The 27,037-nt window shown below is 41.5% G+C and overlaps 1 protein-coding gene across 1 annotated transcript; it reads right to left on the bottom strand.

The window, feature by feature from the left end:
* TBX19 (T-box transcription factor 19) lies at positions 1-27,037 on the bottom strand. Its single transcript, XM_060088598.1, has 8 exons — positions 26,841-27,037; positions 20,008-20,272; positions 18,495-18,629; positions 15,236-15,297; positions 13,970-14,031; positions 5,711-5,902; positions 3,309-3,444; positions 1-286 (listed from the first exon to the last, which is right to left on the bottom strand). Exons 1-8 carry the CDS (start codon positions 27,035-27,037, stop codon positions 1-3), a joined length of 1,335 nt encoding a protein of 444 aa, XP_059944581.1.

The raw sequence follows: 27,037 nt of genomic DNA on the forward strand, positions 1-27,037 counted from the left end.
TTAACTATCCAGTGAGGAGGGAGTCTGGCGCCCACCCCCACCCGGGCTACCACAGCCTGGGAAGGGATGCGAGGTCACTGTTGTCCAGGTAGACACAGCGATGCTGGTCAGCGAGGGCTCCCCCAGAACCTCCACACCAGCCGAAGCAGGTGCCTGGGTGGAGAGGGGCGAAGTCACAGCTGGATTACCCAGGAGAAACGCTCCCGGGGAGCCGGCATGCACCTCTGAGCCCGACCCGGAAGGGGCCCCGCCACCGTTGCTGATGGTCCACAGACACGGGTAGGGGCTGCAGAGAAACAGAGAGAGAGAGAGAGACAGACAGAAAATGCTTGTCGACACGCCCAGGAAGGATTGGCACCTGACAAGCACGCACGCAGTGCTGAGAGGGGCACAGGTCTAGGAAGAGGGCATCTGACCATGGCGTTATTTCTAGCTCTGACACACACTGGCCCAGTTTCTGCAGAGAAGCAGCAAGATGTAGTAGAATAAGCATATCATTAGGTGTCCTGAGACCTGCATTTTGATGCTGGTCCTACCTCTAGCAAGTTGTTCAGTTTTGAACATGGCATTTTATTTCTCTAGGCCTCACTTGCCACCTGTGTAAATGGACAGGGGAGTGAAAGGATGATATTTGGGCAATATGATCTATGAGTAAGATCCCTCACTGACCAAGAGAGGTGATGTGGCCTAATAGCCAGGACACATTGTTGTCAGAAAACCTAGGTTTGAATCCTTGCACTACCACTTATTAGCTCTGTGACTTTGATCAAATTATTTAACGTATGAGCCTCAGTTTCCTCATCCTCAAGATTTGGAGTGATAATTAGACATACCTTACAGATGTGGTTTTGAGGATTAAATAAGAAAATGAGTATGTGATGTCTAACACATAGGACTCAGTAAATGATGGTTCTTATAATTAATTCTTCCATTCCAGGTTTCTACCTGTCAGCTCTGGTCCCTGGTAGAAAGGCTGGGGAGCTGTACCACTATCTTGGACTTCTCTTATCCTGTGTCACTGGTTCACAAACTTGACTGCACACTGGAATCACTTAGCAAATTTTAAAAAAAATACTGATGCCTGGGTTCTATCCCCCGAGATTCTGATCTAATTAGTCTGGCATGTGGTGTCAGAAGTTTTTAAAGCTTTTCTGTTGACTGTAATGTGCAGCCTATTTTGTACCTTAACACAGAACCTAGATGAAAATGACTACAGGTGACTACAGGCAGAATAACCTCCGGTGCTTTAGTCCTCACCATGTTCTGACTTTTCAGAGTCCCCATTTTGCCTGGTACTGTATTGCTTGATCATAGGCTCATTACCTAATGTCAGTACTGAACACATTTGTTTTTCTCTAGCAAAACCTTTATAGCATCAGCAATGGGTTAAGCATGCCACTGATGAAGCCAGAAGTAGCAATGCCACTCTGCACTCTCTGCCGTATTTCAGATACCACAGACCTCACTGGACCATATGAAACCTGCAGAAACCCAGGCTTTGGGGTTTTGGTGTTTTTGTTTTTGTTTTTAGCCAGCTCAGCTTGCTGGGTTTCTGACCCCAATTCCCCAGTTTCCAGAAGAGACTCTTCTACAATATCTGTCAGAACCCCTTTCTGATGCCTCCTGGGCCGGTGGGAAAACCATGGGCTCTGAGTTACATTACTTACTGTATGCCCTTCAAGCAGTTTTTAATGCCTCTGAGCTTTAGTTTCTCCATCAGGAAAATAGGAATTTTAATAGCAGCTTTATGGATGTCTTTGAATCCTATAAATGACTTACATAAAAGATCTAGTACAAAACTTGGCACATGGTTGTTTAATATCTTCAAAGACACTCTCTCCCTCTCTTTCTACACAGTCCCAGTCAGTGCATTTCCCTGAGGTCCTCCAGTCAAGCACTGTCCAATAGGCTAAATTTTTGAGTAGCCACATTTTACAAAAAAGAATGAAAAGAAAACAATGAACTTACTGCTAATAATATTTTATGTAACTGAGAATATTCAAAATATGATCCTTTCCAAAGCATTTGATATTAAAAAATTGTTGTGATTTTTATTCTTTGTTTTGTACTAAGTCTTCAAAATTCTGTATGTTACACTTACAGCACATCTCAGTTCAGAACCACTGCATTTCAAGGGTCCAGAGCCAGAGGGGGCTGGGGGCTGCTGTATTGAACAGTACAACACTAGACCCTCAGGGGCCCCAGCAACATTAACATCAAAATCAAGATCACAGTTTACAGCAACATCAGCAACACCTGGAAGCTGGTTAAAAATGCAGAATCTCAGGCCTCAACCCAAACCTATTAATCAGACTATACAGTTGAACAACATCCCAGGTGATTCTAATGCACATTAAAGTGTGAGAAGCACTGTGGATCAAAGTTCTACCTTCCCCAAACTTTTTCTAGACCTGCAAGTCGTAAGTCATCTACCATCTTCCCCCTCCACCGCCAAAAAAAGGATGGGACGTCTTTTAATTTTGAATCCTTTTTTGGACCTTCTCAAAATTCCTCATACTTATATTGAACATAACAGCTGACATGTATATATTGATAGAATGTTACTCCTTACAACGCATTGTAATGCTTTTTCTAATTTTGGTGCTCACCATACTCTACAGGGTAGCTCACGTTATTGCCATGTTACAGATAAGAAAGCTGAAGCTCAGTGAGGCTAAGAAAGTTGCCCAAAGTCACAAAGTCAATAAGAAGTAAAACTGGGGCTCAAGCCCACATTTGTCAGACTCCAGGTCCCTTCCCTTTCCCCTCCACCATGAGGATTTCCAGTCAGAACTGAATGCAGTCTCTGGTGTGAGATTTATGCCATGGGTCCTACAAGCTACACTCAGCCCTATTGCCTGGGTTGAGGCCCGGACACCCAAAATCTGCCCCCCTGTTAGAATGAACAGCTTGTAAGGATATGGACAATCAAGGGTCTTGAATTCTCATTGTGTATTTACACTTTTCCCCTTCAGTTCCCCTATATTCAGTATCTATCTGCTACCACCGCAGTTCACAGTATTTCTTCCTGGTTCGAGATAAATGATTCCAGGCCATAATATCTTTTCCCTTCTAAAAATAAAATACGAAAGCTACAAAGAAAAGAGTACATGACTGAGCATGTGCTTTCCCACCACCCTTTCTCCAGGGATGAAAGGTTGATCCTGTCATTACTTTCACTTCTTAGTGGCTTAGAAGTCAGGACAATAGCTTAGACCAAGCCACCCCAGGAAAAAGAATGAACTCGAGTCCCCAGTGCTAAAGGAAACCCTCAAGACCAATGAGCAAGTTGCTGGTGTTGGTCTTACCTAGGCCCTGGATTGATTGGTCCACTGGTGTGAGGTACAGACAGGATGCTGGCGTGGGGTGTGGAGGATAAGGAAGTCCAGCTGTCAGCTCCAGAGAAAACTTGCAGATTATTGCTGGAGCTTTCTATCAAATTCACTTTGGGGAAATAACAACAGTTCAATTGATGGAGCATGGAAAACATAAAGATGGTGACCAATGACATTATCCTAGGTCAAAATATAACCATGGCCTGTGCCACATGTGCCAACAGTTGTTAGTCCTTTCTGAAGACCACAGGAAGGAGTGAGGAGCTTAGGTTAATTCAGTGTCAGCCATATGTCATGTACCATTCATCTTTTCATCTTCACAACAATGACTTCTCATCTCCATTTTATAGATGAGGCTCAGATAGGTGGGAGGATTTGTCCTTTATGACACAGATCTAACTCATGTCACCACACTCACTTCCCCTCTAAAATGGGCCATGTCATCATCTCAAGACAAGCCTAAGGACCACCAGTGTCCCAGATGAGATTTCTGAGGACCAGGACCTATTTTCTCAGCAACCCCAAGGAGATTTAAACATCTCAAGAATAGTGCCTTCTGTCTTTGAATCGCCATTTGCATAAATAGTACCTATACAATAGAGAGGAAGAAGGAAAAGAAGGAGGGGAGGAAGGAGGGGAAAAAGGAAACAGAGGAAGAGGATTCCATGTATATCCCTGGCCACGTCACTCCTTTTCATGATGTGGCCCTTGCAACTTCCTCAGCCTCAGCTCCTTCATCCATCACCTCACCCCCCCTCCCTCTACACTCTTTTCCCAAACTCTTCCCCAGACAACCTAGGTTCTCTCCTCCTTCTGTGTCTTTGCTCATGCCACTCTCTCACCTGGAATGCCCTTCACCTCTGCCTGTGTCCCATGTCATCCCTCTTTCACCCCTGCCCACTCCCACCCCTGTCCTTTTCTATTTATTCTTCAAATCTCAACTTAAACGTTAAGCGCTCTGGGTAGATCTAGCGGCTCCTTTTCCTTCATTCCCATAGCACCTTGACTTGTGTGTTCTATAGAACGTTTCTCAAACTTTAATGTGCATAGGAATCACCTGGGGATCTTGTTAAACTGAAGACTCTTTCAGAAGGAGAACCTGAGAGCCTACATTTCTAACAAGTTCCCAGGAGATGCTGCAGGTCCAAGGACCATATTAGAGCTCTCACTACATTGTATTAGGATTAATTATTTATATAGTCGTGTAGCACTGAGCTCCTTCAGGGAAGAAACTAGACCTTAATCACCTTCCTAGCCTCACTGCCTAGAAGAGTGCCTGGTGCATAGCATTTGCTCAGAAGATGTGTTTTTTGTGCTGACCGTGGGAAAGAACCAGAAAGTAGATGAGAACCCTGCTCAGTTTCTGATACATTAAGCTACATTTTCTCCCTTCCCAGCAGCAGCTGTCAAGGCTGCTGGGAGTAGCAGGCGATGGGGCACAGGGACAGATAGCTGGTGACCAGCAAAGTCCTCTGCAGGTACAGAGCTCAGGGTGTCTCTGAGGCTGGAACCTTAACACTCTCTTCCATCTCCCATGCCATGAACTTCATGTATTTGTTTCATTTAGTGTCGGTCTCCCCATATGAGAATAGAATCTCTATGAGAGGTAGGTATTAATCTATTTTGTTCATGGACAAAACCTGGCTCATAGTCGACCCTCAATAAATATTTGCTGCATGAATAACTGAATGAGAAATCAACCCTTGGTTTCATGTCTCCCTTCCTTCATACAAATCAAATAACCAGGCATGACCTGGGCTTACACAAGGCCAAGGCAGACAAGGCAGCAGTCAATGAGGAAGAAACTACACAAACAACAGCATCAGCTTAAAAAATAATCAGACTGCAAAAATTATCAAGGTTGAATTTGCATGCCTCCAACTGAATCAGACCAAAGCAAGGATGTTGAGTCATCCACCTTCCCAGAGACCTTCCTAATAGCTCTCCAATATTGGGCCCAGTATTCCCTGGACTGAGCCATACACTACAAATGTAGAAAAGAGCCATGTGAGGGCAATGAGCTGAAGGTCTCAGAGTCCCACGACTTAACTTGGCTTTTAGAGATGCAGCCTGAAACTGCTCAGTACACCAGCGCCCTGGGAGGAGGACTTTCACAACCATTAGAAACTGGGTGTCTCCCAGTTTTTTTAATTATTTGAAATAATAATTAATACACTAATAATGTTGTAACTATATAATCAACTATTATTATATAAAATAAAAAATTAAAATATTAATACACAATAATATTACATATATTAGATGAAAGGGATTCTATCTTCAGATATTTCCCCATTTCTAGCTGTTTATCCATTTCTCACCACCACCACCCACACCCACACCCCCAAGGGTTTAATTAGCAGAGTCACACACACCTGAGGGAGAATGGTTTCTGTGCATGTACGCAGAAGGGTATGGAGTCTGCCGGTGGTGTCCTCGGAGGCCAGGATAGTGCTCACAGCCATGGTGGGTGTGGGGAGCAGACAGAGGCAAAGGAGTAGCATACTGGTAATTGGTGTTTCCTGCTGTGCATACTCCATCCGGATTGGAAAAGATCCAGCCTCCCACTAGAAGAGACAAGAGGAAGACACAGAGAATGACTCTGTGAACTTCCACACCAAAATCAGGTTACCAGCCACTTTGCATAGTTTTGTTTCTGTGTGAATGACACAATGTCTGTCCATGTGGAGTTATATACCACCACCCCCACTGCCACTCCCCTTCTATGTTAGCAGCAAAGTTGGCTTCTTTGGAAGTGGATGACAGGTCCTATCACAGTTTGCAAAACCTCTTAAGAAATACTGTGGAATCACAGCTATATAAAATATTATTTGAATGTATAAGTTAATAGAAGTGCAAAAGTTAAGTTGCTTCTGACTTAATTGGATTAAATTAAAAGTCAATCTAAGAAGGAGGTGTTAGATGTATAACCTACTCACTGATCTACAGCTACCGAATGTTTAATTTGGTTACCCAGAAAGAGTGAAGGCCTCCCTGTTTCTGCCCAGTGGGAAGGTATCTTTAGTTCTCACTCCAAGCATGAGGAGACATGATCCCTCCCATCACGACCCCACAAAGAGGATTCTGAAAGCAAAAAGAGAGGGAGCTGGCTAGACAACTTGACAAGAATCTTGTGACACATTTTGGAAAACTGCAAATATTTCACAGAAATGTGTTTGTGAATGACCATCTCAATTGATGCAGAAAAATCATATGACAAAAGTTAACACCCTATCATAATAAAAACACTCAACAAACAAAGAATATAAGGAAATTGCCTCAACATAATAAAGGCCATATAGGACAAGCCCACAGCTAACATCATACTCAATGGTAAAAAAAACTGAAAGCTTTTTCTCTCAGATCATGAACAGGACAAAAATATCCACTCTCACCACTTCCATTCAACATAGTACTGGAGCAAATTGGAAAAAAGGAAAAGAAAGAAAGAAAAGGCATCTGAATTGGAAAGGAAGAATAAAATTATCTCTGTTCACAGATGACACAATCTTATATGTAGAAAACCCTAAATATTTCACACAAAAAAACTTTTGGAACTAATAAACAAATTCAGCAAAGTTGCAGGATACAAAATCAACACACAAAAATCCGTTGCATTTCTACACCCTAACCATGAACAATCTGAAAAGTAAACTAAGAAAACAATTCCATTTAGAATAGCATCGAAAAGAGGAAAGTACTTTGGAATAAACTCTACCAAGGAGGCAAAAGACTTGTACACTGAAAACTACTAAACATTGATGAAAGAAATTAAAGAAGATACAAATAAGTGGAAAGACATCCTATGTTCACAGATTGGAACACTTAATATTATTAAAATGTTCATACTACCCAAAGCAATCTCTATCAAAATCCCAATTGCATTTTTTCAGAAATGTAAAGCAATACTAAAATTCATATAGACTCTCAAAGAACCCCAAATAGCCAAAACAATCCTGAGAAATAAGAACAAAGCTGGAGGCCTCACACTTCCTGATTTCAAAACACATTACAACGTTACAATACTCTAAATAGTGTGGCACTGGCATAAAGACATATAGACCAATGGAAGAATAGAGAGCCTAGAAATAAACCCTGCTTATATGGTCAAATAATTTTCAACAAGCGTGGCAAGATTACATGATGGGGAAAGGATAGTCTCTTCAGCAAATGGTGTTGGGAAAACCGGATGTCCACATGCAAAAGAAAGAAGTTTAACTCTTATATTACACCATATAAAAAATTTAATTTAGGGCTTCCCTGGTGGCGCAGTGGTTGAGAGTCCACCTGCCGATGCAGGGGACATGGGTTCGTGCCCCGGTCCAGGAAGATCCCACATGCCGTGGAGCAGCTGGGCCCGTGAGCCATGGCCGCTGAGCCTGCGCGTCCAGAGCCTGTGCTCTGCAACGGGAGAGGCCACACAGTGAGAGGCCCGCATAACACACACACACACACACACAAAATTTAGCTTAACTTAAAACAAATAAATAAAAAAATGTAAGACCTATAAAACTTCTAGAAGAAAACACAGGAGAAAACTTCGTGAAATTGGATTTGGCAATGATATCTTGGGTATGACAACAAAACACAGACAACACAAGCAAAAATAGACAAACTATGTCAAACTTTAAAACTTCTGCACAGCAAAAGAAGCAATCAACAGAGTGAAAAGGAAATCTGCAGAATGGAAGAAAATATTGGCAAACTATGTATCTGATAAGGGATTAATGTCTAGAATATATAAAGAACTCCTACAACTCAAGAATAAAAACAACAACAAAACCCTAATTAAAAATGAGAAAAGGGGCTTCCCTGGTGGCACAGTGGTTGAGAGTCCGCCTGCCGATGCAGGGGACACAGGTTCGTGCCTCGGTCCGGGAAGATCCCACATGCCATGGGGCGGCTGGGCCCGTGAACCATGGCCGCTGAGCCTGCGTGTCCAAAACCTGTGCTCCACAACGGGAGAGGTCACAACAGTGAGAGGCCCGCGTACCAAAAAAAAAAAAAATGAGAAAAGGACTTGAATAGACATTCTCCAAAGATATACAAATGACCAATAAGTATATGAAAAGACGTTCAACATCACTATTCATCAGCGAAATGCAAATCAAAACTAGATATCACATCATACTGTTAAGATGGCCATTATCCAAAAACCAAAAAAAAACAAAATAGGAAACAACAAGTGTTGGTGAGAATGTAGAGAAATTAGAACCCTTATGAACTGCTGGTGGGAATGCAGAATGGTGCAGCTGTCATGGAAAACACTATGGAGTTTCCTTAAAAAATTAAAAACAGAAGTACTGCATGATCCACCAATCTCTTGGTATATATCCAAGAGAATTAAAGACATTTGCAAACCTTTTTTCACTGCAGCATTATTCACAGTAGCCAAGAGGTAGAAGTAATCTAAATGACCAACAACAGGTTATTAGATAAGCAAATTTGGTATATGCATGCAAGTAAATATTACTTCAGCCTTAAAAAAGAAGGAAATCCTGTCATATGACACAACATGGATGAGCCTTGAGGGACATTAGGCTAAGCAAAAGAAGCCAGTCACAAAAAAAACAAATATTGCATGATTCCTCTTACACTAGGTATCTAAAGGATATGCAAATAGAGATAGAAAGTAGAACAGTGGTAGCCAGGGGCTTTTGGAGAGGGAGATGTGAAGAGAGGTAGTTTGGTGAATATATGTAGTTTCAGTCATGCAGGAATGGGGGCAGGGGGTGGGCAGGTGGTTCTGGGAATCTGTTGCACTAAAATGTGCCTGTGGTTAACAATATTATACTGTACATGTGGAAATTGTTGTGAGGGTGCATTTTATGTCATGTTTTTTTGCCACAATAAAAAAAAATTTAGTGAACATTCTGAATAGAAGGCTCTGCTTCAAGTGAATTCATGGGAAAAGATTGAGACTTAGTAATACAGGCCCTGGAAAAAGAAGCACATCCTTCCACCGACTAGCTCTCAACTGAGGGGCCCACAGATAAGGATTCAGACACACCAGAGATGTTCCTTAAGAATGTTGACTAGGGATTGTCACCAGGGCTTCAGTAATATGGAAATGGAACTTTTATTAAAAACTATTTGCTTGGGCCTCCCTGGTGGCGCAAGTGGTTGAGAGTCCGCCTGCCGATGCAGGGGATACGGGTTCGTGCCCCGGTCCGGGAGGATCCCATATGCCGCGGAGCGGCTGGGCCCGTGAGCCATGGCCGCTGAGCCTGCGCGTCCGGAGCCTGTGCTCCGCAACGGGGGAGGCCACAACAGTGAGAGGCCCGCATACCGCAAAAACAAACAAACAAACAAACAAACAAAAAAACAAAAAACTATTTGCTTAATACTTTTTAAGTATAAGTAAGCAAATTGTACAGAATTCATATTATAAAATGTATATCAGTCATTCTCAACAAATCCTTTTGTTGTCTTCATTTTCTCATTTTTGTATAGACACATGGCCCAAGGGAGCCCTACCTGAATAACAGAATCAAGATTCAGGTGTCCAGTGAGCAAAGCTAGGCAAGTGGTCCCACAGAACCAGACTTTTGTCCATGTAGTTTGCCACATATAAGGTATATACCTTAAGAAGCTTACTGAGAAGACTGCAACATATGAACTTTGAAAAGGTATGGTTCCACATGTGATCCCATCCTATACAAAAATGCTTTTTATTCCAGGTCACTTAAAAAGTGCTTTTTCTATGGATAAATTCCTAGGAATGTACAATCTCCCAAGACTGAATCAGGAAGAAATAGAAAATATGAACAAATTGATTACCAGTAATGAAATTGAATCAGTAATCAAAAAACTCCCAAGAAACAAAAGTCCAGGACCAGACCACTTTACAGTTTAATTCTACCAAATATTTTTAAAAGTTAACACCTATCCTTCTCAACTATCCCAAAAGCTGAAGAGGAAGGAATGCTTCTGAACTCATTCTATGAGTCCAGCATCACCCTGATACCAAAACCAGACAAAAGCACCACAAACAAGAAAATTACAAAACAAAACAAAAAGGAAAAAACAACAAAAAAGAAAATTACAGGCCAATATCTCTGATGAACATAGATGTAAAAATGTTCCAAAAAATTAGCAAACTAAATTCAACAATATATAAAAATGATTATATACCATGATCAAGTAGGATTTATCCCAGAGATGCAAGGATGGTTTGATATCTGTAAATCAATCAATGTGATACACATTAATAAACTGAAAAATAAAAATCATATGATCATCTGCATAGAGGCAAAAAAAAAAGCTTTTGACAAAATATAACATCCATTTATGATAAAAACTTTTAACAAAGTGGTCATAGTGGGAACATACCTCAACATATTAAGACCATATATTGACAAGCCCACAGCTAACATCATACTCAATGATGAAAAGCTGAAAGCATTTTCTCTAAGATCAGGAACAAGACAAGTATGCTTACCCTTGCCACTTTTATTCACCATATTATTGGAAGTTCATAGCCACAGCCATCAGACCAGAAAAAGAAATAAAAGGAATCCAAATTTGAAAAGAAGAAGTAAAACTGTCACTGTTTGCAGATGATACTATATAATGAAAATCCTAAAGACACCACCAAAAAATTACTAGAACTAATAAATGAATTCAGTACAGTTGCCAGATACAAAAATAATATACTGAAATCTTTTATTTCTATACACTAACAATGAACTATCAGAAAGAGAAATAAAGAAAACAATCCCATTTATAATTGTAGAAAAAAGAATAAAATATCTAGGAATAAATCTAACCGAGGAGGTAAAAGACCTGTACTTGGAAAACTGTAAGACACTGATGAAAGATAGTGAAGATAACACAAACAAATGGAAAGACACACCATGTTCATGGATTGAAGTAATTAATATTGTTAAAATGACCATGCAACCCAAGGCAATCTACAGATTCAGTTCAATCCCTGTCAAAATACCAAAGATAATTTTCACAGAACTAAAACAAATAATTCTAAAATTTGTATGGAAACACAAAAGACCTTGAATAGCCAAAGCAATCTTAAGAAAGAAGAAAAAAGCTGTAGGTATCATGCTCCCTGATTTCAAACTAAACTGCAAATCTACAATAATCAAAACAGTATGGTACTGGCACAAAAACAGACACATACATCAATGAAACAGAATAGAGAGCCCAGAAATAAACCTACACTTACATGATCAATTAATCTATGACAAAGGAGGCAAGAATATACAATGGGGAAAAGATAGCCTTTTCAAAAAGTGGTGTTGGGAAAACTAGACAGCTACATGAAAAAGAATCAAACTGGACTACTTTCTCATGTCATATACAAAACTAAACTCAAAATGGATTAAAGACTTAAATGGAAGGCCTGAAAGCATAAAACTCCTAGGAAAAAACATAGGCAGTACACTATTTTGACATCAGTCTTAGCAATATTTTTTTTTGGATCTTTCTTCTCAGGAAAGGGAAACAAAAGCAAAAATAAACAAATGAGACTACATCAAACTAAAAAGATTTTGCACAGAGAAAAAACAAAAAGGCCACCTACTGAATGAGAGAAGATATTTGCAAAGGATATATCTGGTTAATATCCAAAATATACAAAGAACTCATACAACTTATCATCAAAAAAGCAAACAAGCCAACTGAAAAATGGGAAGAGGAACTGAAGAAACATTTTTCCAAAGGAGACCTACAGATGGGCAACAGACATATGAAAAGATGCTCAACATCATTAATTATCAGATTAATGCAAATAAAAAACACAATGATATATTACCTCACACCTGTCAGAATGGCTATTATCAAAAAAATAATAAGCTTTTGTGAGGATGTGGAGAAAATGGAACCCTTGTGAGCAGTTGGCAGGAATGTAAACTGGTATAGCCACTATGGAAAACAGTATGGAGTTTCCTCAAAAAATTAAAAATAGGGACTTCCCTGGTGGTCCAGTGGTTAAGAAGCCACCTTCCAATGCAGGGGACGTGGGTTCAATCCCTGGTTGGGGAACTAAGATCTCACATGTCGCAGGGCAACTAAGCCCATGCACCATAACTACTGAGCCCACACACCCTAGAGCCCTCACGTCACAGCTAGAGAGAAGCCTTGTGCCACAATGAAAGATCCTGCATGCTGCAGAGAAGATCCTGAGTGCCTCAACTAAGACCTGACACAGCCAAATAAATAAATTTTTTAAATTAAATTTAAAAAATTAAAAATAGAACTACTGTACAATCCAGCAATTCCACTTCTCAGTATTTTTCCAAGGAAAACAAAAACACAAATTGGAAAAGATATATGCACCCTTATGTTCATTGCAGTATTATTTACAATAGCTAAGATATGGAAGCAACTTAAGTGACCATCAAGAGATGAATGGATAAAGAAGAGATACAGATATAGATCTATCTAGATCTATCTATATCTATATCTATATAGATAGATAGATAGAGATATAATGGAATATTACTCAGCCATAAAAAAGAATGAAATCTTGCAACAACATGAAAGGACCTAGAGGGTATTATGCTAAGTGAAATAAGTCAGATTAAACAAGTTAAATACCATATGATTTCACTTATACGTGGAATCTAAAAAACAAAATAAATGAGCAAACACAACAAAGCAGAACAGACTCATAGATACAGAGAACAAACAGGTGGTTCCCAGAGAAGAGGAGGGTGGGGAGGAAATAAATAGGTGAGGGAGATTAAGAGGTACAAACTTCCAGTCACAAATGAGTCATGAGGATGAAATGTACAGCATAGGGAATATAGTCAATAATATTGTAATAATTTTCTATGGTGACAGATGGTAACTAGACACACACACAAAAAAGACTCCTGAGAAAAGTTTTTTTAAATGCTTTTCTGAGAGCTGCTTCTCTTCATGTGTCTATACTGCCACTTCTGCAATGAAAAATGAACTGAGGTTTAGGGGAAGGAGAGAGTAAGGAATACCATAGCTGGAAAACTGCAGAAGGAATCCTAGCAAGCCACTATCATCTAAATTAAAGAGTATCTCAGACACTGATGCCACTGACTTTGTGTTACTGTTGCAGGTTTAGAGGACCAGCTCCACCATGGGACCTTCTCTCTGATCTGAGACATGGAGAGAGTGGCACCCTGTCAGGAACATCCAACCTACCTGCAGAATCCCCGGTACATTACTCCACTAATACTGCAGCTTTCCAGTCAACAAATGCAGAAGCTTCCTCATATGCAAAGCGATGGCCTTCCGGAGGCATTGCAACAGTGACCAACTCAAAAACTAGCAAGTACTAAGAAGAAGGGAAATCCAAAACAGAGAGGCGAGAGCGGAGTGTGAGGGCAGGAAGTACACCCAGAATGCAATTTTATGAGCTCTTTAGCCTCACTGACACAAAAATGAGAGTCTAAGAAATTTACTATTTCCATTCTTCTCTCCTGCCTAGGATTTGAGTAAGCCGCCCAGGAGCACTGGTTCTTTCTGGGAATTCTTGCAAGGGAATATACTTGTCTTGAGTGGAAGAAATAACCTGTTGGGTCTTGATAGAAGATTTGGGACAAGCCTGAAGCAGTCATGACAGGTAAAAAGTCTGAGTGCGGTGGAGATGCTCCTTGTGTAGCCCCAGGCCCCTCCCAGCCAGTGTTCACCCAACTCACAGTGAGAATAGGCCACATGCTGGCTCTCAGACACAGCTTCTGGAACATCTTTGAGGTGGTTCCTGAAAGAGTAATGAGAGTGCACCATGGCTGTCCAGCTTATTATACAAGTCTAGTATCAAGTACACCCAAGATTCTCTTTGGAAAGCAATACATTTCTTGGAATAAGAAAATCAAACACCTTTTTTTCCCTCAAAGCTATTATCTTTCACACAATATCCTTCTCCTACTTTATCTACTTGTGCAATTGCTATTTGAATTGCAATTTTATAGTCACTCCAGTTTACCTTATTTACACCTATCCCTATTTAGCTTGATCTTACTGATTTGTGGTCAGTGCTCCTGCTGACAAAATTCAAGCAACAATAACAATAGCTAAGATTTGCATAGGACTTCAGGGCACAATCACATCTGTGATATGCTAGATCCACCAATGATCCTGTGAGAGAGTATTACTACGCCCATTTTGCAGATTTAAAAACTGAGTCCCAGAAAAGTAAACTGACTTATGCAAGCCAGGAAATGGCAAAGCCAGGACTCAAAGCTAGGATCTCTCACTCAAAGTCCTAAAATTTTTTTTATTATACTACTTTTCTTATCTGAAAAAGTTATTTCTTCTACATCATCAAAATTAAATCAAGTATTGACAGGACAGACCCCTGTGACACATCACTGTAAATATCTGTCTATTAATCTAGAGACTTTAAGATGAAAAGGAAAAATTAGACAGTTATAGGAGTTAGTGTAAAGATTTGAAAACAGACAATAAAATCTGAACACTGCAAAGGAAATCATTCACACCCCCAAAAGTCTCTGACTTCTCTTCTCTCAGACCTGAAAGACATGAGCCTCTCACCTTTATGCATAACTCATATGAATTACTCACCTTTCCTAGGTGAAATCTAGTTTTTTTTAAAAAAACTATTGAAATCATATTATTCAGATAATTGTAGGAAAGACAGAGTGAATTATTAAAAATTTAAACCACTTATTTTTTTTTAATGGGATTGTACTACTTTTAAGAATCTGTAGTAAAACAGGGCTAGTGAAACATGGCCAGTTCCGGGATCTCCTGGACCCATACTATAAGGGACAGGTAATTATGAGTTTGTTCTATTTTGCTGATTTTGTTGGACATTGAATTGAATATTAAAAACATGCTTCTATCAAAGGTAATGCAAGTGCTACTAGTTAGTTCCTTTCAAGATGATTATAAATTTCACATTTGCAGAAATCATAAGATTTCACTGAAATTTCTCTACTCACCTTTCCTTAGCATCCAAGAAGGCTTTGGCAAAAGGGTTGTACTTGATTTTGAGAGCTGTTATCTTGTGTTTACAAAGACAAGAAGTGTTAGTGAAAGTAGAACATGCATGGGCAGACAGAACCCTTTATCTTCACCTGTGAATTTCTGTAAAATCAGAATAATTCTCCTTTCTCTTTTTTTCTCCCTCTCCATGTTTCTTTGCTTACTTCTGCACAAAATCACATTGCACTGTCCAACAAGAAACGTTTTATTGTCACATGTGGTAAAAATGCCAAATATAGTATAAAGTGAGCAAAGAAAGGACAAAGCATTAGAAATGCACAAGCCTTATGTGCCAAACCCAGCATTCATTCCATTACTCATTCATTCTTTTCAACAACAATTGAACACCTACCATCTGTCAGTCAGTTAGTTTTCCAGTCACTGAGACACAGAGGAGAGTTATACAGGTGAGAACCTGCCTCTAGAGTCTTGAGTACAGACTAGTATCAACTCCCTAACTCAAATAATCACTTACCCTTTGGGCCATGTTAACACACAAAAAAAACTATCACTTCCAACCACTGTCACTCTTTATCCCCCCTAGCCTTAGCCTACTTCATTTTTCTTCAGAGCCATCTGACCAAATATATATATATATTTGGTTTTCATCTCTCCCCACTGGGATTTAAGTGCCTTAAGGACAGTGCAGTATTACCAGCATGTACTAATACTCAGCAAATATTTGCTGAATAAAGGAAGATTTTGGCTCCCTTATCCACCCCTGTGGTCACTCTCCTCTCAGGGTGCATCTACATCGAATTGGCAGGGATACGTCATTAGGAGACGGAGGCTCCGAGGTTAGATTTTCCTAAGCTTGATTCCCCTGAGGCATGTTCAAGACCAGAATTACAGCATCAGGCCGGTAGCTTGCTGGAGGTGTGGCCTTAGCCCTGCTTGTAGTTCAGAGGGAACTGTCCAGCCCATGTCCAGGAAAAGCTTCTGAGCACTTACCCAGAGGGCAACAAGACAACAGGTTCCACCAGCCACACACTAAGAGAGCAGGCAGCATGTAAGTGGATAAGGGGCATTGCCCGGAGACCAGAGGAGGCCAGGATGTGGTCCCCAACTCCTCCCTACTTTTGAAAATCGCAAAAGCCCATCCTCCCCTCATAGACCCAGACTCCATCCTACAGAGAGTAGCAGAGGGGGGAGGGCAATCTGATGAACAAAGTGGTTCAGCCTATAAAAACTGAACAGTACTTGAGGGCCTATTTAAATTATCAGATATTTAGTTAATTTCTCTTCCCACTGACCTGCTAGAGGGGCTCAGCCAAGAAGCCAGATTACCTATAGAAGAGAAATTACATTTCCCTGCACATCTGTAATGTGAGTTAAATCTGCAACTAATTTCACCTGTAGGCACTACGGCAGCAGTTTCCAAACCTGGATGATCATCAGAATCCTTTAAGGAGACTTAAAACTACAGATTCTGGGCACCATCACTGGAGATTCTGACTCAGTTGGCTGGGTGGGATGCCAAAAATCTTTTAAAGCTTCCAAATAAAGAAATGCAAATTAAAGCAACAATAAGATACCATTTTTTTCTGCCCTATCGAATTATCAAAGCTGAAAAAGTAGGTAATCACGAATGTTGAGAATGGTGTGGGGATTGTAAATGGATATGCCCTTTGGAGGGAGGTGATGGGGCTTTGTCTATCACAGTTCTAAACACACACTCTCCTCAACAGAACAATTCCATTTCTGGGTGCTTAATATTCTCTGCAGTATTATTCATCATAGAAAATAAAACAACTGGAAAGACCTAAATGTCCATTGGTGGGGAACTGATTGCCTGAAATATGGTATATCCGTTGCAGGCATTTCAGAAAAGGAGATAAGCCTAAATCTAATTACACAGAAAGATATTCATAATACACTGTTAAATACAGGGAGAAAAGTAATTGCAGAGTAATATGAACATGAACCAATTTGTGTGAGGAAATCTATACACTCACATATATTTATAAATGCACAGAATATGTGTGGGGAAAAAAAAAACCACACTGCAAGCTATTATTTGTAGTGCCCTGGGGGAGTAGGACTGATAAAGCAGGAAGGAAAGAGTACATTTTTACCTTTTATTTTTTTATTTCATTGTACATACTTCTGTACTATTTGTTTATCATGTGGGTTTTTTTTAATAAACATGTATTACCATTAAAAAAATTTTTAGGGGTGGGGGAGGGATGGACTGGGAGTTTGGGGTTAGATGCAAACTATTACATATAGAATGGATAAACAACAAGGTCCTACTGTATAGCACAGGGAACTATATTCAATATGCTGAGATAAACCATAATGGAAAAGAATATAAAAAAGAATGTATAACTGAATCACTTTGCTGTAGAGCAGAAATTAACAACACTGTAAATCAACTATACTCCAGTGAAAAAAAAAATTTAAGTTTAATCAAAAAAAATCCAACCCATCAGGTGTCCTGGTGAGCAGCAGGCCTGGAAACTCCTGAAGTATGTGGAGGGACCAAGAAATCCTGCTCCCAGAGTTCACGGAGACCAGAGTCTGGCTGCTCTGCTCTAACCACCAGAGTGGCTCAAGTTAAGCAGGAAAAGACCTACGTGTGCCCCAAAAAAGCTAACAAGTGGGACATATAGCATAACACAAACCCAAAGAAGGTGCACAATTGGATCAATTCCCACAGACTTGCTTTAAAATAGGAGAGATGGGCTTCCCTGGTGGCACAGTGGTTGAGAGTCCGCCTGCTGATGCAGGGGACACAGGTTCGTGCCCCGGTCCGGGAAGATCCCACATGCCGCGGAGCGGCTGGGCCCGTGAACCATGGCCACTGAGCCTGCACGTCCAAAGCCTGTGCTCTGCAATGGGAGAGGCCACAGCAGTGAGAGGCCACGTACTGCAAATAATAACAATAATAGGAGAGACACGCAGCTATTTGTAGGCCAAGGGCCTGGAAACAAAGACTTCTGCGTTTCTGCTAATTGTATTACAATGCACAGCTGTGCCTTATTGGCACCAGGAGAAGAAGCACTGGCGGGCCTTTGGCAAACAAGGAGGAGTGTATGGAAAGCGACTACCGCACTGTTTAACTTCATCTCTTCTGAGTGTATCTGAGTCCTGGAAAATCTACCTTTCATCCAAGCTTGGTCATGGCAATAAAAGCACCACCACCCAGTCCTACCACATTCTCCCAGGTGACATCTACACACACACACACACACACACACACACACACACACTCACCTCCTCATTCTGATAGGCAGTCACAGCTATGAACTGGGTTTCAGGGAAGGAGCAGTTCATCACCATTCGATGTGCACCTCCAACACGCACTATGTGAACCTGGGGTTCATATTTATGCAGAGAATTCAACATTATCTGTTGAGGTGGAAGGAGAGAGGGAACATGCAAAGCCTGGGGCAGCACAAGGGACAGACGACCTAGCGCCTTTGGTTAGTCCCAAGCTCAGCACCCACCTCGGTTAAGGCTACACACACCGAATCCCCGGTCGCCTGAGCTGCCTCCACCTCTCTGAGAAATTACTGAGGGGATATTTTTTAGAAGCTCTCAGGGAGCATAACTTTGGAGCTGCTTATAGGAGGGTGAGGGGTGGGCTGCCAGGGAAGAGCTGGTCTAAAGAGTGTTCAGTTTTCTACCAAAATCCTGGCTTCCTTTTTTTTCTCTCCCATTTTCAGCGCAATGATGTGGATTTTGCTCTGTTAAAACATACTGTTTTTCTTCCTATAAAGAATCCTAATATCTCAAAATCCTGACAAGGGCTGCATTACCTAAAGTGTAATGACAGCTGACATCTGCTGGCTACATAAAATCCACCCTTTGTGATTCAAACCAGGGGTTTATTGAAAATCTCATGCTGTGAAGTCTGGGAGGGAATAATAGTTTACTCTTCAATTTCCTGTTTTAATAAATAACTGGAACCTTCTGAATATTGTAGAGACTTAGGTGGATGACTTCTGCTCTTAAAACAAGAACCCCTATGTCCCAGCTAGGTAAGAACAGAGATCAGAGAAGGAGTGAAAACTCTGAGGGCTAAGAGGCTGACAAAAGGGAAATCTGGGGGAACAAGACCTCTTCCTCCCAGCTGTATCTCTAATCCCCCCAAACAGTCAACATTTTATAAACCAAATAACAACCATGCACAGTACACTAGTGTTCACCATCCTACCAGAGAAAACAAAAGAATAAAAAGCCTCAAAATCGTGTTTACTCTCATTGGAGACCTTAAATAAAACCTTCCTTATTTAAGGTTTGTTTGGCTATTTTTTTCTGAAAACCCAAAGCTGATTCAATATTCTATTGATAATTATCACAAGGCCCAAGTGGAGAGAGCCATTATTTCATTTAGGAGCAGCTTTTTATTAAGGTCGTTGTCTATTGCCAACATGCCACTTACACCAAAAAGAGGGGAAAGGGAATAACAAAACCCTGGTACCCACAAACATCTCCCTCCTCCCCAGCTGGGTAAAAAGCACCAGACACACAAGACAAAACTCTGAAAGGCCCCCGATGATTAAGTAAACTACTGCGCTCCCTCACCCTCTCTTAATATCAGGAAGTCCATTAAAAACTGAAAGCACCAATTAAGAGCTGTTTATTCCTGTTCACATTTGGACTCCGGGGAATAATTGGCTTCCGTGAGAGAAGAGGTCGGTGAGGACCCCCTAATTGCCTAAATGCACCCTTGATATTTCTTGATTGGTGTGGTGGGGTTAGGGTGGCCGGGCAACAGTCGTACCTGCCCGCCTCCATTGAGCTTGTTGGTCAGCTTCACTTTGCTGAAGGAGATGGGTGCCTTCATCCAGTGGGCCCCGAAGTTGGGGGAGTCCGGGTGGATGTAGACACAGCTGTGGCTCGAGACCTCTGGCTTGCCCGCGGGCACCCATTCCCCATTGACGTACTTCCAGCGGTGACTGTCCGTCGGGACAAAGTCCAGCAAGATCGAGTACATGGCATTGGGGTCCAGCCCCGTGACGCTAATCTTTAGGACCGGGAACATCCGTCTAAAAGAAAAGGCAGAAACTGAGCCACAAGAAGGATGTTAGAGTGTTAGGGACATCTCCCTGCTTGTCCAGCCCTCTCTCCACTCAGAGGAGACCTTCCATTTTCTGCCCCAGGGGTGCAGAAAATGCCCCGGGAGAGGCCAAACAAAGAGGAGCCAGGCCAGCGGCCCCAAGCCCAGCTGAGCCTCTTTTTACCAATGTATTTTATATTGGGGTTTTACTTTTAAATGTTGTGCTCCATTTTAAAGTCTGAAAACCACTGATCTAGTCATTTGACTAGAATGAAGTACCTCCTGAAGCTTAAGGTATATAGTCAGATGCCAGGTTCTCGCAGAGCGTTCTCCAGAGGTTTCCTCCCAGCCTACGTCAGATTCTCATGCTAACGACACAAAGCAGCCCTTTTCCGTCTCACAAAGAACACCAGCTCTGAATAATAGTAATAGCGTTATAGGGAAAACATGGGGGTTTTTTTTGTTTTTTGGGTTTGTTTTTTTTTTAACATCTTTATTGGAGTATAATTGCTTTACAATGGTGTGTTAGTTTCTGCTTTATAACAAAGTGAATCAGTTATACATATACATATGTTCCCATATCTCATCCCTTTTGCATCTCCCTCCCTCCCACCCTCCCATCCCACCCCTCTAGGTGGTCACAAAGCACTGAGCTGATCTCCCTGTGCTATGCGGCTGCTTCCCACTAGCTATCTATTTTACGTTTGGTAGTGTATATATGTCCATGTCACTCTCTCACTTTGTCACAGCCTACCCTTCCCCCTCCCCATATCCTCAAGTCCATTCTCTAGTAGGTCTGTGTCTTTATTCCTGTCCAGCCACTATGGAGAACAGTATGGAGGTTCCTTAAATAACTACAAATAGAATTACCATATGACACAGCAATCCCACTCCTGGGCATGTACCCTGAGAAAACCATCATTCAAAAAGAGTCATGTACCACAATGTTCGTTGCAGCTCTCTTTACAATAGCCAGGAGATGGAAACAACCTAAGTGTCCATCATCGGATGAATGGATAAAGAAGATGTGGCACATATATACAATGGAATATTACTCAGCCATAAAAAGAAACGAAACTGAGCTATTTGTAATGAGGTGGATAGACCTAGAGTCTGTCATACAGAGTGAAGTAAGTCAGAAAGAGAAAGACAAATACCGTATGCTAACACATATATATGGAATATAAGAAAAAAAATGTCATGAAGAACCTAGGGGTAAAACGGGAATAAAGACACAGACCTACTTGAGAATGGACTTGAGGATATGGGGAGGGGGAAGGGTAAGCTGTGACAAAGCGAGAGAGAGGCATGGACATATATACACTACCAAACGTAGGGTTGATAGATAGTGGGAAGCAGCCGCAGAGCACAGGGAGATCAGCTCGGTGCTTTGTGACCGCCTGGAGGGGAGGGATGGGGAGGGTGGGAGGGAGGGAGATGCATGAGGGAGGGGATGTGGGAACAGATGTATATGTATGACTGATTCACTTTGTTATAAAGCAGAAACTAATAAAAAAATAGAAAAAAAAAAGAAGATGTGGCACATATATACAATGGAATATTACTCAGCCATAAAAAGAAACAAAATTGAGTTATTTGTAGTGAGGTGGATGGACCTAGAGTCTGTCCTACAGAGTGAAGTAAGTCAGAAAGACAAAGACAAATACCGTATGCTTACATATATATATGGAATTTAAGAAAAAAAAAGTCATGAAAACATGGTTTTGTGGTAAAGTGAGTGAAGGGAGCACTTGACTATACATCAATCTAGAGCACTTCCTTCCCTGCAGGACTTGTCAGAGGCTTTAATGTACCAGTGTGCACCGTGAACCTTTGGAAAGGAGGTGAGGGGTTGTGCACACTCTGCACTTATGTACCAGTGCTACCTTCTTCTCACCGATCATCTTGTGGGAATTTGCGTTCAAGAAATACACTTTGAGACAGGCTGATCTGGATTTGCTGGTCCTTCTCCCACCCTCTAGGGCAACACCAGCAAGCTTACTCTCACAAATGTTTGGAGAAGCTATCTCACCTGGCTTCTGATTCTCTTTAGTTTCCTTTCCCTTCACCAAACTTTCTAAGTTGCTCCAATCTCCTCAAAAGACCTAGTTTCCAGACAGACCCTCACCACCACACAATTGCCCCGGAGGCTGTCTTATGTGTCAATACATCGTTTAAAATCTGAATCCCCAAGTTGAGAAGCTAACAGTCTAGGGTCTAGACATGTGCTACTCAGAGTGGTCCATGAATCAGCAGCATCAGTATCAGCTGGAAATTTATCAGAAATGCAGAACCTCAGGTAGCACTCCAGACCTACTCAGTCAGAATCTGTGCTTTTACAAAATCCCCAGGTGAGTCATTGGAACATTAGAGCTTAAAATGTACTGGGCTAGGGAATCTTTAGCTTTTAAGACAATAACTAAGGAGATATCCAGGAGAATAAGGGGGAGTCACTCTGAGGATTTGTGCTTCTGGTGAGGCTGGGAGGAGAATGAAAAGGGGGAAACTGGAATGTGTCCACTGCTAAGAGAAGGGGTTGCCAGGAACGGAAGTGTTAGAAGCAGAATGGGCACAGATGAGGAACTGGAGGGTCACAAAGAGCACCTCCTGTGTCCAGAGGTTCCTGGTTTTGAGCTGAGGTACAATGGGAATTGGTACATATGTTAAGTGAAGAAATTGACCAACAGATGACAAAGGATGGATCTAGAGATGGACTCGACCCATCCAGGCTTCTCAGTCTCCTGAGTTCAAATTACATGGGCTCCCTGAGCTCTCTGGACAGAAAGGATTTCTTTCCCTTTGGTTCGCCCACCTCATCAACACTTCCTTTCCAACTCCTTTGCTGGAACCTCTTCCAACTTAGTCCTCCAGTTGTGGATGCGTAATGGGGATCTGTTTTCAGCACCCCCTCTTTTCTAAATGTCCTACCTTAGAGACCACGTCTAATCTCATGGCAGAATACCAACAGCCTGGAGGATTTTATACCAACCAATTTCATACCCCTGGTATGGCACTTAGCAATCATTTAATAGATAGTACCTTTGAGTACTAGAGGGTGGGTGACTGAGATAATGAAATTGAAGCTTGGTGAGTTTAAGTAAACTAGCTTAAGTCCATATATTCAGGAAGGGTGGGAGTTGAAACCAAGCAAACTGAACCAGAACCTACCCTTGAAACCATTCTTCACACTCACTAAGATGGCTATAATAAAAAAGGTGAACAAGAGCAAGCATAGGTAAGGATGTGGAGAAATTGGAACCCTCATACATTGCTGGTGGGAATATAAAATGGTCCAGCCACTTTGGAAAAAAGTCTTGCAGTTTCCTCTGTTAAAACACAGAGTTGGGCTTCCCTGGTGGCGCAGTGGTTGAGAGTCCACCTGCCAATGCAGGGGACACGGGTTCATGCCCCGGTCTGGGAAGATCCCACATGCCGCAGAGCGGCTGGGCCCATGAGCCATGGCCGCTGAGCCTGCGCGTCCGGAGCCTGTGCTCCGCAACAGGAGAGGCCACAACAGTGAGAGGCCCACATAATGCAAAAAAAAAAAAAAAAAACAGAGTTGCCATATGACCCAGCAATTCCATTCCTAGGTGTATATGCAAGAGAAATGAAAACATACACCCATAAAAACTTGTATACAGGGCTTCCCTGGTGGCGCAGTGGTTGGGAGTCCGCCTGCCGATGCAGGGGACATGGATTCGTGCCCCGGTCCAGGAAGATCCCACATGCCGCAGAGCGGCTGGGCCCGTGAGCCATGGCCGCTGAGCCTGTGCGTCTGGAGCCTGTGCTCCGCAACAAAAGAGGCCACAACAGTGAGAGGCCCGCGTACCGCAAAAAAAAAAAAAAAGAAAAAAAGGGAAGAAAAAAGAAAGAGGAAAGGGAAAATAAATAGTAAAACGGGGGGCTGTGAAGGGACAGGAGGGGGAGGAATGAAGAACCATCATAATCCCAGTTTCTGGGGATAATTCAATGATTTTCAGGGAAAATCTCTGTTTACTACTTCTGATCAATGTCAGAAGCAAGCCTCCTATTTATACACATAAGTCTCCATTTGAAAATGACTCTTTTAATTCATCAGCCCATCCTATGCTGTTTGAAAACTTGCTATCACACAGAACAATTACACTCAAGTGTGCAAGAGCTCTCTGATTACCTTCACTGAAGCTTTAGAAAAGTCAGAAAGTCAACTGCCTGCAGGGGCAGGCGAGTAACACGAATGAAAAGGGCGAGGACTGGGTGTTAACAACCAGGAATGTTTTTCTCCCCAGAGAAGGGCCACAAATCCATCTACCTCAGGCTCAGGAGTTTGTGTGAAAGGCAGGGATGCTGCATCTAGAGTAGACATCATTCTACAGCCAGAGGAAAATGGGTAAAATGGAGAGATACAGGAATAGTTGGTGAGGAGAAAAAAAGTGGGGGGAAAGAGATGAAGACGAGAGTAAAGAAGACAACAAAGCAAGAAAGATGTGTCTCTATCCAGAGCAGGAACGTGTTGTTAACAATTTATTCTGAGAAACTAAGAGATTGAGAGGAATTCCAGACCACGCTCATTCATTATCAATCACATCAGTTTCTTAGAGATTGTCCTCCCTTCTTTATCTGAAGTACAAAGGGAACTTTCTGTCTTCTGGCAAAATCTTGAGGCTAAGGGGTTCAGGAAACCTAAGAAAAGATTCAGTTCACTAAGGAGGTGAAATGTCACCAGGACTTCCACAGAAAATAAGAATAACCATGTTGACCATAATTAGACTCTTTCTACAAAGAATAATTTTCACATAGTTAATGACTTTAAACATGCGAAGACTTTTCAGTTTTAAATATGAAGAAAAAATTTATGGGTGCAAAAAGGCAAGAGAAAGCTCTTCTGAAATTATAAAAGTACATACTAATATGACATATTATTAAATTGAATTTTATAATGGTTTTAGAAACTTTTATTTATTCCTCATTGAAATAGATTAACTATATTTTTTCTTGATGGTTGTACTTATTTTACTTCCATATATGACTGCTTTGACAGCCAAACAGATAGTATGAGGCTAAGTATTAGTGTAACTACAAAGAATAATGAACAGAGAGCTCTACCTGTCATCAGACATCATAACATTTTTACCATTGTGTTATCGCTCATCTTTGAAAGGGAAGAAAGTAAATCCAGTTAGGAATTGGGGATGATTCTTTGAAATTAGAAGAATGTTTTCTATTTCTTTCTACCAAAAATAATGTGTCAATACAGATCAAGAGTAGGAACAGGTGTAATTATAATTACAAATATTAAAAATAATAAATTCTATATATGAAATAAATATGGGACCCACTTAGAGAGAGAAAATAGAAGCATCAAGCAAGGTTGATATTCCTGCTACTATTAATAATCACAATTTATTGAAACACCCTTATTTCTGGAACACGTTTTACTTACCAAGCACTTTAATGTCACACAACAACACTCAGGTTCATAATTTTCCCGGATAGATGGGAATGGTTCATTCTCTATACCGTGCATTTTATGCAGAAATGGAAAAGTGAGACATCAGGAATGGAAGCATTTTTCACAAGGACAAAAGCCTGCCAGAAGTTCAGCTAGCTTGGACTTTTCTGTCATTGGAGAATAGAATTTCTCTCAAGGGTCACAATCAAAGTTCTGCTGAAACTAACCATATTGAAAATGCGTTTCCACGTTTTTTACTTTTGTGACCACGTGAACAGAAAGATCAGTGTCAACTGAATGTTGGGACCTGTTTGGTCAGGCTGGGAGCACTGAGCTTTTCTTTCTAAATATTTTTATCTCCTCTACTAAATAGAAGCTCCTAATATTACCTAGACGTCACTTGGCAGGGCTAGATTTAATAGAACCCAAGAAATGCCAACAGAGATCCATTTCAGTTCATCCCTAATTTGTTGCAATGAAAAAAAAAAGGAAGGCATCTTCTCTTTTCTCAGGTCAGTATATTATGGTTTCATTAACTGTTACTGCAACAGTTCTCACATCGTCATAAACACACACAATCTCAAATGAACACTCACCTCAAACACACAGGAAGAAGCAGATGCAGGGATAGGCAGTGAGATTAAATTTGCCTTTTTGCCTCTGAATCTTCAACTAGTCAGAAATGTCTGGCAAGTGCGCTATACTTCAGAGGAAACCATCCAGCTTCCAAATAAAGTTGCCTTTTACCTGATCTGAACAGAGTTGGGGCTCAAAGAATAATAATCTGCTCCAGGATATACAGTCAGTCAAAAATTAACATTATTTTCTGACATTTGAGTGCATTTCCCAAACCCATGGGACATGGCCCCCTTTATAATAATTTCCCAGAATTTCTTCATTTAAAATGCACGCAGGACAGGTGGCTTCACCCTCCACTTCTCTGATGATCTCAGAGAAATTAATTAAGTTGGCTGGGGGAAAGCCGTGAGAGACTGTCCTTCTCGGGAGCATGTTTAATCAGACCCCGCTGCCTCTGAGTTAAGAGCGGCAGCCTCTGCAATATTCAAGGGGCTTCGCTTCCCTTGCCAAGCCCCGCCAGCCCAAGCAGGGCCGTAGATAAACTCACCTGCCGTTCTTGGTCACGATCATTTCATTAGTCACTTCCTTGAACCTCTGCCAGAGAGGGGCATCCTCCAGAATGATCTGAAGTTGCTTCTCCGTAGGGTCGCCTTTTTCCCTCCCTGCCTGAAGCTCACTTTCCACCACATTGAGCAGGCGCGAGACGGTGCCATCGCTGGCCTTCTGTGTGCCCAGCTCACTCAT

The sequence above is a fragment of the Mesoplodon densirostris genome, chromosome 2, assembly GCF_025265405.1.
Source record: "Mesoplodon densirostris isolate mMesDen1 chromosome 2, mMesDen1 primary haplotype, whole genome shotgun sequence".
NCBI lineage: Eukaryota > Metazoa > Chordata > Mammalia > Artiodactyla > Ziphiidae > Mesoplodon > Mesoplodon densirostris.